The following is a 12,353-nucleotide window of genomic DNA, read 5'->3' as shown; positions in this document are numbered from 1 at the left end:
AAATAGTGTTTCTCACAGTCTGGATTTTGCTGATTACAACCCTGTGCTATGGGTTGACATTTCCCTCTTCTAGTATCTGTAACTTGCTATTTGGCTCTAGGGGCCTGATTGGATTCAGGTTTGATATGTTCCTTTCACAGGGGTGGGGGTGGGGGAACAAGATTACTGCACAGGTGGTAGTGGAACTTAGCTGACCACTGTCCTCCTTGCCCACACCAACTTGGGCCACACTGGCCTCTCTTCTGCTCCTTTAGTTCCAGCCTTGGGGCCTTTGCCTTGGCTGTTTCCTCTGCTTATAACACCACCACCACCACCACCACCACCACCACGACCCCGAAACCCCCTATCTTTGCATGGCCAGCTGCTTCATGTCATTCAGATCTCAGCCTAAATGTCACCACCCAGAGCAGCCCTTCTGGGACCTCTCTATCTGCTCCTTAGCATTTCCCACCACTGGACACCATGTATATATTCATTTGTTGGCTTATTTACAGTCTGCCTCCTCCTGAACTAGAGCATCAGCTCCATGGGAGCAAGAGCCTCATCTCTCATGCTCACTGCCGTATCCCCAGCACCAGGAATAGTGTTTGGCCCATGGTAGATGCTCAGCAGATGCGTGCTGAAGGAGATGATGCCACTCAGTCACATCTTTCTCTGTGTGCCCAGGCAGCCAAAGGAGGCACCATCAAAGCTGCTTCAGGATTCAGTGCCACTGAAGATGCCCAGACCCTGAGGAAGGCCATGAAGGGGCTTGGTAAGTGTCCCACTGGACGGAAACACGCCCTTAGGTGTTGTGCATCACAGGGTCACACAGAGGGTGCTGGGCCCACTGGCAAAAAATGAGCAGGTCTCTAAGAAAATACAGTGGGAACAAGTTGGCTTTTAAGACAGATTAGATGGGAGGGTATTCGTTACTCACTTTTCTTACAGAATTAACATTTAATGCACTCGTTCTGGATTTCCCCACTTAAATCTGTTTTGCATGAGAACGTTACAAATCTAAATGTAAACTTTAGAAATGTATCAGTTGTCCAGTTAGTGCTGTATGTATTTGGTGCCATAGGGTTTACAAAGCACTTTCACAAACATTATTTCGACGAGTATGTACACAACAGCGCAGCAATGCAGTGAAAGCAGCGACTGCACTTGTTATTTTCAGCCCATTTCATGGATGTGAAACTGAGACCCAGAGAAGTGAAATCACATAATAAGTGGAACTGAGCCATGAGTCACACTCAGCACGTGGGCGTGCTCTGGCCGCTCTTGCCTGGGTGGATGTTTGGCCAGAGAAGTGCCCTTGGTTCATAGCTGCTATTTATAATCTTCTTGTGATTTAGTTAAAAACATTTGATCATGAAGCCTTATTTCCCAATTTTTCTCCCCCCAAAGAGCTTGTTTTACTTAGCCCCAGTGTTACTAGCAGCAAATACGACAAGAACAATAACAGACAACAGCCTGTTTTACTGCTGCGAAGTTGAGATTTAGGGAGGTTAGCTAACTTGCCCGACATCTCAGAGATAGTAGGTGTTAGACTCAGGATTCTAGGCAATTCCAGGCAGTCAGACCGAGGCAGCGTGACTCCAGAGCTGGAGTTTTAAGTGCCTGTGCTGTCCTGCTGCCCACCTCTGAATGGAACATTGTTCTGAATCGATATGTCCTTCCCCTCATTTTCCCTTTTTCATAAATAAGATGGAAAGTGTGCTTGGCCCACTCTTTTTTTCATGTTTTCCTATTTCTTTGGTATATAGCAAGAATACCATAATTCAGAATGTGGACCACATTGCATTCATAATTCTCAAAAGTCAGGAGACATTTGACAACTGGTTCTTGTCAATGTCTGTTATATGGGGACCAATGTAAGGCAGAGAGTTGGAGGAGACATGGATTATAAAACCTAGTCCAGCGAGTCCATGGATGCTCGATGGGTAAGGTGTGCACAGAAATAACTATAATAATGTGATAATAGCTATCACAATATGATAGTGATAGGAGGGGCACAAATGAGATCCCATTAGGTTCAGAGAGGAGATCACATTTAATTTGGGGGCATCAGGCAAAACTCAGAGGATATAGAATTTGAGATGGGCTTTGCAAGATGAGTTGTTTCAGTAGAGGCAAGAGAGAATGTGTTTCAGGTGAATGCAATAGCATGAGCAAAGGCATGAGAGGAGTGTGAGCATTGTCCCTTTTCCAGTTTAGCTGAGGCCTAGGGGACTCACAGTAAATACATGGAGAGGTGGCTTGCAGCAGGAGGTAGTTGGAAAGCAGGCGTTGGCTGGTACCAAAGGGAGGTCCTGGGGTTGCTACCAGGAAGGCCACCTGTAGAATCACAGACATGGGGGGATGACCCAAAAGCATTGTCCAGGAAACCAGTGCCACAATCATGACACTCTTATGGGGTGGCTAGAGGGACATACAAACCAGTAGACTGGGAATGAAGAAGGTCAGGAGAAAGGAGTGCAGTACAGTTGGATCAAGTACATTAAATAATTCAAGAGCTAGGTCTGTGAATTTGGCTGCCTGGTATCCTTTTGTGTGGATATTTACAACAGTGAATGGGATATTGTAGAAAGTCTCAAATGCCAGACTGCAGCTCCTGTAGTAAATCCAGCAGATGACTGGGGGGGGGGGGGGGCATTGTGTATTCCTGAGCAGGGGAGGGGTCCTCTGAGAGTTTTTCTTTTTAGGAAAATGAATCTGGCAAAATCTTTTTAGGAAAATGAATCTTTGGAAAGACCAATTAGGAGATAAGAATACCAGTTAACAGACATTACATGTGTCTAAGCCCCCAAAATCCTGAATTGGAGTAGTAGTGGTAGGAATCAAAGAGGGGATGGAGGCAAAAACGATTTTTAGAGTTAGATTTTGTATGCCTTGGCAGGAAATTTGAATGTGGAGGATGAGAGAGGGTAAAAAAAAAAATCTATTTTGAGGGTTCAAACCTGACTGAAAGAAGGATGGTGCCTTTTATAGAAACGGGTGAGTGAAAGATGGATCTTCCCTCACTGAGAGTTCTGAAGGAAAATAGGAAGGTTGTATATAGATACCTCTTTTTTTTTTTTTAAGAGAACAGAGAGTAGGTCCCTAAGGTATGTAAACAAAGTTCTGTAGCTTCCGTCCCTGCGGCTCACACGTTTCTGGATTTCTAATCTTGCAAAGAATAACTATGGTAAATCTAGACTTTTTCATTTCTCCCTGAAATATCCCAGTAGAATCTCTTCCGTCGTCCTTCACAATTCCCCATACAGGTTAAACAGTGAGGAAGCAGAAAACTCACCAAACATACGTGAACATCCAGCTGTTACTAAGACAAGGGACCGATTTTGAAAAATCAGAATAAAGCCCCTCCCCCGCCCCGTCAAAGTTGCTTCAAGAAACAGGCACACAAAATTTAGGATATTTAAAATTTGTAATTCTCATGAAGTTCTGGTCGGGTATTGCACAGTGGGAACTCGTCAGCAGTTATCAAAAGGGAACTGTCTGAGGTCAGGAAGGATAGCTTGGAAATGAAAAACACATTTACGGATCTCAGAGCGCCAGTGCATGCAGTGAGCAGCCCATTAAAACTCTGCAGGTTGGGGCGCCTGGGTGGCTCAGTCGGTTAAGCCACTGCCTTCGGCTCAGGTCAGGATCCTGGAGTCCCGGGATCAAGTCCTGCATCAGGCTCCCTGCTCGGCAGGGAGTCTGCTTCTCCCTCTGACCCTCTTCCCTCTCGTGCTCTCTATCGCTCATTCTCTCTCTCTCAAATAAATAAATAAAATCTTTAAAAAAAAAAAAAAACCTGCAGGTGCCGGGTGAAGGGGGTTGAGTACAGTAGTGACGAGCTCTCAGCGATGGACAGAAGTGGTGAATCACTATATTGTACACCTGAAACTAACACAACACTTTTCGCTAATTATGCTGAAATTAAGAAGCAGAACCCTGCAAAGTGCGAGTGAATTAAGAGTCCGAATTGTTTCAAAATTCAGAGGAAATGATAAGATTAAACATGAGAAGAGGGGCGCCTGGGTGGCTCAGTCGGTTAGGCGTCTGCTTTTGGCTCAGGTCGTGATCTCAGGGATCTTGGGATCAAGCCCCGCATCGGGCTCTGCGCTCGGCAGGGAGTCCGCTTCTCCCTCTCCCTCCTCTGCCTCTCTTGCTCTCTCTCTTTCTCTCTCAGATAGATAAATTATGTCTTTTTAAAAAATGAGGAGAGGAAAAGCAAGAACATGGAAGATACAGAAGAGAAGAACCAGAAGACGTGAAAAGAATTGCAGAGGAGGGGTAAAACACAATCCCAGTCAGCATTTAGCGACTATTTAGTCACTGCGGGGCATTGTGCTAAGGAATTCACTTCCTTGTTTTATTGAACACTTGCAGCAGCCCTGTGAGGGAAGGTGCTATGGTCACGCACATTCCTGGGTAAGGAAGCTGACGCTCAGAGAAGTTAGCCTTTTTTTCAGTGGTAAACAGTTGATTCAAGGAGAGGCTAAAAAAAAAGGAGAGGCTAAGACTCAAATCTAGTGTCTGGTTCCTGAAAAAATAGACAAACCTACTGAACAAGGACCTCTTAAAAAGAGCTCTGCATGTGTTGGGGGTAACGCTGGTGTCCTTGGGGGACCTGTTTTCTGACTCCTCTCTCAAATCACCTCACTCACTGTCCCCACTCTCCGCCAGGCACCGACGAAGATGCCATCATCAGCATCCTCGCTTACCGCAACACGGCCCAGCGCCAGGAAATCAGGACGGCCTACAAGACCACCATCGGCAGGGTAGGCCGCAGCCTCTCCGGCTCCAGGGGCTGATGAAGAACCTGTCAGGCAGCAGGGAGGCTGGGGTCTCTTCCTGAGCTAGATTCCTGAAGTTGCCCTGGGTTTTCAGAAGCAGATCCTTGCCCTGTTTAAAGATGGTCTTGAAAAAAAACAAAAAAAAAACAAAAAAAAAACGGTTTCAGCGTGTTCCCGCCACTGTCCTTAGCCAGCAGTGATTTCAGGGGGCTCTTGGTATCTTCCCACCCAGCTCCTTGCAGGGACTCGGTCGCTCAGTGAACTCTGCCCCCACCCTTCCAGCACTGCCTTCCTGATCCGGGTCAGGCTGCTGTTAGGCCACTGTGGATGGAGCAGTGTTTATATCTAGTTTGTTTTAAACAGGCTCTCCTAGGATTTAGAATCTATTCCGACTCTTCCACCTAAACCCATTTGTCACATATATTCATTCCTTTGATGATCCTCAGTTGAGGGACACCGTCTCAAATTCTAGAATGAGGCCAGTGTGTTGGCGAACATGTATATAATTTGTAAGCTTATGCATTCAGAGGGTGTTCACTCACCCCTTCTGCTCTGAATCGTGCACCCCTCAGGGACCCTCTTTCACACTCCGTTTTCAGCAACTCACTTACCAGAGCCATTCCAGCCAAACTTTCCTCCTCACTGAAAACCTGTCTGTGTGATTAGCAAGAATCTTTTTATGGAGGAAACATTATCACTGAGTGTTTTAGGTCTCGGAGTACAGTAACTCTGGTAAATGTTTCTATCCTCGAGAAACCTTACAGCTAGTCCAACTGCAGCTGTTTCTCGAAGACTGGCACTAAAGTGCTGGCTGGGACAGAGCTGGCTTGGCGATCCCCCAGGGCATCTGCATGCCAACTTTGGCTGGGACCCCAGTGGGGAATGAGATTCTTCATAGCTCAGACTGTCTTTTGGGCATTTGGAACTCTTCTCCGTCCCAAAGACACTTAATGAGCACAGATCGGTGTGAACATTCATGTGATATGTGAATTGGAATATTCAGCCTCCGAACAAAGCCCATCTGATGGCAGTTTGTTAAGATGCCCAGCATTAACGGATTGAGCACTAATTTGTTCGTTCATGGAGTATGTGTGGATTTGACATAAAAAGATGCACAAGAGATTGAAATACAGAGGCTGTGCGGACAGGTTTGTGAGAATCAGAGATCTGACTTGAACAGTATCTGAGCTTCTTATATTGGTTGATCTTAAGTGGGTTCTTGAACTCTCTGACCTGTTCTAGGAGGAGATGTGAATAACCTTCTTTAGAATTTGGTCCTTTGTCCAAAGAATTACATTTCTTTTTGGGAATTGAGTCTTAAGAAATAATCATGGGGGCGCCTTAGGTGGCTCAGTCGTTAAGTGTCTGCCTTCGGCTCAGGTCATGATCCCAGGGTCCTGGGATCGAGCCCCGCATCAGGCTCCCTGCTCCGCAGGAAGCCTGCTTCTCCCTCTCCCCCTCCCCCTGTCTGTGTTCCTTCTCTCGCTGTGTCTTGCTCTGTCAAATAAATAAATAAAATCTTTAAAAAAAATAATCATGAATGGTCACAAAGATAACAGCTAAATGCATGTATATGTAACAGTACAAATAGAAACAGGGGACCAATGAAAGAAATTATATTGCATGTACATATAGAAATTTTAGCAGCTGTTAAAAATGTCATAGGTGATTATCGACTCGGAAATATATTCAAAGTACATTGCTAAGTGAGTGAATACATTTAAGTCAGAGTCTACAAACTTTTTGATCTCAAGATCCTTTTACACTCTTAACTTACTGAGGACTTTTTTGTTTTTGTGGATTATATCTATTGATATTTGCCATATTAGAAATTAAAACAGGCATTTAAAAAATATATATCTGTTAAAACTTATTTAAAAATAATAAACACATTACATGTTAATATAAATAACACTTTTATGAAAAATAGCTATACATTCCAAGACAAAAACATTTAGCAAGAAAATTGGCATGGTTTTACATTTTGCGAAGTTCTGTAATGCCCGGTTTAATGGAGCACGGTTGGATTCTCATATCTGCTTCTGCACTGTTTGCAGTGATGTGTGGTTTTGGTTGAAGCATAGGAAGAAAATCTGGTCTTGTACAGATACGTAGTTGGAAAGGGGGCATTTAAAAAGCCTTGTAACATAATTGTAGAAATGTACGTGTGTCCAGTAGTCTTTGCAAAACTCCACTGTACAACTGTGAGAGAATGACAGTGAAAAGGCAAATACTGTCTTCGTGTTATCATGAAGAGTTGCGACCCTGCAGCCCCCCTGAAGGGGTCTGGAGACCCCAGGCAGCCCTGGCCCACACTTTGAGAGCGGCTGGTTTAAGTTAGTGTGGCAGTTACACAGAGCCCCTTGCTTGCTTTGCAGGACCTGATAGACGACTTGAAGTCGGAACTGAGTGGCAACTTTGAGCGGGTGATCGTGGGGATGATGACGCCCACCGTGCTGTACGACGTGCAGGAGCTGCGGAGGGCCATGAAGGTGTGTGGCCCTTCTCTCCTGCAGCCGCTGACTGGCTTCCTCAAGAAAGTGACAAAAGCCTTGTGAGAGTGGGGAGGGTGAGGTACAGGAGAGTTTCCCTCGTTGATGACAACGCGAGAACATGACATTACATTACAGCAGTTGTCACTTAAGAGTTGTTCTCAACAAAGTGATGCAATCATTTGCTCTTTCCTGTGGCTCCGTAGGGAGTGGTGATGGTTGTGCCTGTGGTGCGGCTCTAGGAACTTCCTTGCTGTGTTAGCTGCTTTCGAGATATGAAACTTTATGGTGGACCCAGTGGAGCCTCTGGGTCTGCTGTAGGCTCAGAATTGTCAGAAAGGATTCTTGGCCTCCCTGATTGCTGGGTCCACTGTGCCCCAGCCCAGGGTCTGCCAGTTTTGAATGATCAACTACGAAATTCAAATACAATTACCCTCCCCAACCATGTCCGTAAACAGCCTTGTGGAAGGTTCTGGGAAAACAAAGAGGTTAACAGTCTTTGCCAGGAGATTCTGCCCTTCACAGGAAAAGTACAGGGGAAGTCAAGGAAAGATTAAGCGCCCCCAGAGGGCAGGCCCTGTCCATAACCTGGCACAATAACCATCCAATAGAAACAGCCCATAAATGTTTGTTATTACTAAAAACAATTATGATAAATACATTGGAATTTGGGCAGGACAATTAAAATTAGCAAATCCTGTTGCTAGAACCCCGTGGGTTGTCTTTATTCTCTGCAGATTCCTGGCTATATATGCCTCTGTGTCTGGGATTCAACATTGTAAACTGGCTCCAAACTCCCTCTCCTCTGGGTTTCTTGTGTAGGGAGCTGGCACGGATGAGGGCTGCCTGATTGAGATCCTGGCCTCCCGGACGCCCGAGGAGATCCGGCGCATAAACCAGACCTACCAGCTTCGTATGTAGCGTCCTCAGTGGCCCTGTTGAGGCTTCACTGTGATTTGAGAAGTAAACTAGCAGCGGGTCGTTACCTACAGATTAACCCCCCTTCATAGCAACACTGACCATGAGGGATCCTCAGTTTCAGGCAGATCCCTCTCTAGGGAAATGACAGTCTGTTGGCTTCTCAAGACTTTTCTGGTTAAGATGCCACTCCACTGAAGCCACCCAGTGTAGCATTTTATGACCCTGAAAGTTGGAAGGTTCTTATTATCAAGCAGAGAATCAAACGTGTTTGTTCAAAAGTGGTGGCACCAATGAATCTTAACATTCTAGGGAATGGCCTGGAGGGGCTGTCTAGCCCAACTTCTGACCTCCAGACGGGACTGTATACATCCTCCAGCCATCTCAGAAAGATAGACATTTACTGCCCTCTTAAAAATCTCCAGAGGATGATACTTATGAAGAGCCTTTAAAATATGTCTTTTTGCCCTAAGAGGGCAATAAAAAAATGCACAAAAGGTTTAGATCCTAAAGTGCTTATTTGGTATTGTTCATACAGCTAAAAATATCCAACAGTAGCAGATTGGGTAAGCAAAATATCGTGCACCCACACAGTGGAGTATTATGTAGTCACCAAGATGTGTATTGAAGGATATTATTAAATTTTATTAAAGGGATTATGGTAGAGTTTTGTGGGGGTTTTTTTTTCCTCCTTCATTTTATTTATTTGTTTTGCCCTAAGTTTCCCATAGCAAACATGCACTACTCCGGTAGAAAGAAAACAAAACAATAAGAGTTTTTTGGTAAGTGTTCGGAGCAGGAGATACTAGACCTTGGGAGCTTGGTTCAAGCACTCAGATCCCCACGTCTGCTGAATATAGGTTTTCTAAACCTGAGGGTCTGTGAAGGGTTAGAGCTTCTCTGGGGGAAACTCTCAGAAGGCACGTGCTGGAATTTGGGCCTGACAGCCCCCTGCAGGTCCCCAAACATGGGTTCAGAAACTGCTTTCTGTTTTCCTTTCAACAGTCACCATTCTCTGTGTCACTGAGAACCACAGTGAGGACAGAGCCCTGGGCAGTAGGAACCACAGAGGGAGAATTTTACAGCCCCAGCCTTCTCGACCTCCCATGTTTTTTTTCTTTTTTTAAAAATTTTTTTAAAAGATTTTATTTATTTATTTGACAGAGAGATAGAGAGCACAAGCAGGGGGAATGGCAGGCAAAGGCAGAGGGAGAAGCAGGCTCCCCGCAGAGCAGGGATCCCGATGCGGGGCTCCATCCCAGGACCCCGGGATCATGACCCGAGCCGAAGGCAGACGCTTAACTGACTGAGCCACCCAGGCGCCCCTCGACCTCCCATGTTAAGGAACAGGAACATCTTGTTTCCTCTAATCCTACCTTGACCATTTCATCAGTGTTCAGTTTTTGAAAAACTGTGCAGGGTGAAAACCCTCATGAGGAGCTGCTTCAGTAAACTGGCTAATCTTGGGGAGGGCAGACGGCTCTGGAGCAGGACGTGGTGCTGGGCAGGACTCTCTCCTGATGCAGCTCATTTTGCTCTCTTGCCAGAGTATGGGCGGAGCCTTGAAGATGACATTCGCTCTGACACTTCGTTCATGTTCCAGAGGGTGCTGGTGTCTCTGTCCGCTGTGAGTTGCTCCCTCTGTGGGCTGCTTCTGACAGGGGTTGAGTTCCTTGGGGCGCTCACTCCATATCTCTTCTCCAGACTTTCTCATCCTTTCATCCTCGCAAATGTGCATATTCCCCAGGTGTTGTTCTTGGGCCTGTCGTTTTCATCTTCTTTCTTTTAGAGACTCTGGGTAGTCACGCATACCCATTTATTCAAACTTGTGTATACAAGTACCTAATACATGCCAGATACCCTTGCTTTATGAGTTTATGTTATCATATATATAAATTTTTTTTTTTTTTTTAAAGATTTTATTTATTTATTGGAGAGACAGAGAGAATGAGAGAGAAAGCACATGAGATGGGGGGAGGATCAGAGGGAGAAGCAGACTCCCCGCCGAGCAGGGAGCCCGATGCGGGACTCGATCCCGGGACTCCAGGACCATGACCTGAGCCGAAGGCAGTCGCTTAACCAACTGAGCCACCCAGGCGCCCTCATATATATAAATATTATATTTATATATCAGGTACATAGGTTGCTGTAATAAAGGCAGGAAAAGTGCCCAAGGAGAGGGACAGAGTAAAAAGAAGGTTCGAGGAGAGAGTCTGGTTGCAGAAACAAAGCAAAGCCTTCATGACAGAGGTGCCGGTTTGGAGAGGACCTGGAGGTTTGCTAGGATTTCAAGAAGCAGAGGTGTAGGTGGGTGCATCACACACAGGAAGAACAGCCAGAAAGAGGCAAGGAGGCAGGAACCATGGGGTGTTTCATGTCAGTTAACTGAGCAGTTGGCAGGCAATTCTAGGAGCAAGGTGGAAGGAAGACCTGGGATCCCTTGTTGCAAGAGTAGTAGGGAGCCACTGAAGGTTTGGGAACGCTGGAGGGAACTGCATTTTCAGAAGAGTAATGTAATAATGATGTGTAAGATCAGTTGAACTGGAGGCTGGGAGGCCAGGTAGGTAGTTACTTCAATATTCCAGATGAGAAATAAAGCAGGACTGGGCTAGTGTGGGATCAGAGGTGCCAGAAAATAGATGATGCATTCATGAGATATTTCACATGACTTCCAAATTTTGTCTTTATCCCGACCTCCTTCCTGAGTATAAGACTCTCATTTCTCACTGCTTTCTAAGGTGCTTCCTCAAATCAGGCCTCCTAACCTAAATCTGAACTCATTTCTCTCTGCCCGCCCCCGCCCCCAAAACGGCTCATCTTCCTGACTTGCCTGTTTCTGTTAATACTGTTGCTCTTCTTCCAACAAAGCAGGACCCTGGAAATCATCTCGCACCCTCTCTCTCCCCTGTCTCTGATACTTAATAACGCCAGCCTACTTTTCTTATTTCCTACCCGTTTTGTTCTTTGCCTCCCAGATTTAGCATTCTGCCAAGCCATGCCTAGACCATAGAATGTTGAGACAGCATAGCAAATAAAAATAGTCTAACAAACTAGAGGGAAGTCGCCTGTTTTGTGGCTCCTTAAGCATTCCTCCAAGGCTTCGATCCCGCCCTCTCCCAGAGCTGGTGTCCGTGAGGGATGGAGCATTTTCACATGCTCCTTAAGCCCCACCGCTGGTCCTAGACTCTTGATTTTTCTTCTGTTTCCCAGCCCCTGTTTGGCAGAATTGATCAATGTAGATTTGCCAGTTAGGAAGGCCTTGGTCAGCTAGGAAGACATAGGCGTGGGGGGAGGTGGCGCAGGGGAGGAGACAGCAGGGGAGGGGCGGTCAGCAGGCGGGGTTCGCTCTCCTTCACTTCTCCTGGCACAGACACCCGGGCAGCATTCAGGAATCTCTGGCTCTCTGGTTGGTAATGTTTTCTAGGCACAGGTTAGAGCCACAGGAATAATGGAAGCACATTCAGCCCTCCCTAGGCTGGAAGTGTGACCCCTGTTGGCATTCTGTCTAATGACCATGTCCTTGGCTTCCCGGACATTCTGTCTTCATGGATACTGTCTCATTCTCTTTGCTTTGTTTTTCTCAGGGTGGCAGGGATGAAGGAAATTATCTGGATGATGCTCTCATGAGACAGGATGCTCAGGTTAGTAGAACTGCAGTTTCTTTCTTTTCTTTTGCCAGTAAGGCCTTAGTTGGTGGACCCCCTGTTATATTTGTATTTCAGTGTATATTGGTCAGGCTGGGATATGTTCTATTAAAATAAAAAAAGATTCCCACAGATGACCTTTAATAGCAGAAATTTCTTGCAGAAATATACCTGGGGCTTGGGGTGACACAGGGCATCATTATATAAGATCCCTGGGTTCTTGACACTGAGATCATGGTATGGCCACCCCAGAGAACCATGGAGTGTCTTCTGAATCACCTGGAGGTGAAGGGACCTGCCTATGCTTTGTTTACCTTGCATTTTTACTTCCCCAGAGAGAACGTTTGCTAGAACCTGTGTAAAAGAGCTTGGCACAGTGTGTACCCTGTTGGGTAAAATTAATATCAAACCCCAAGAAGCAGTTGTTTCCCTGGTGCCCAGCCCATTGATGGCTGTCCTGGCACCAACCCCCGATTCATTTACTGTGGCCAGATAACACTAATTACAGTAGCTAATAAAAAACAGGTCCTTAC

General features: G+C 45.9%; 1 protein-coding gene across 1 annotated transcript in view; it reads left to right on the top strand.

Annotated features, from left to right (window-relative positions):
- Positions 1–12,353, top strand: part of ANXA4 (annexin A4) — a 74,468-nt gene that overhangs the window by 46,889 nt on the left and 15,226 nt on the right. Inside the window, exons 3-8 of the mRNA XM_027622320.2 lie at positions 667–754; positions 4,657–4,751; positions 7,145–7,258; positions 8,081–8,171; positions 9,724–9,803; positions 11,761–11,817. Coding sequence (XP_027478121.1) covers positions 667–754; positions 4,657–4,751; positions 7,145–7,258; positions 8,081–8,171; positions 9,724–9,803; positions 11,761–11,817 — 525 coding nt within the window. The remainder of the gene's footprint in view (positions 1–666; positions 755–4,656; positions 4,752–7,144; positions 7,259–8,080; positions 8,172–9,723; positions 9,804–11,760; positions 11,818–12,353) is intronic.

This window comes from Zalophus californianus, chromosome 8, assembly GCF_009762305.2.
Source record: "Zalophus californianus isolate mZalCal1 chromosome 8, mZalCal1.pri.v2, whole genome shotgun sequence".
NCBI classification, from domain to species: Eukaryota; Metazoa; Chordata; class Mammalia; order Carnivora; family Otariidae; genus Zalophus; species Zalophus californianus.
This window is presented reverse-complemented; position numbering and strand designations above follow the sequence as displayed.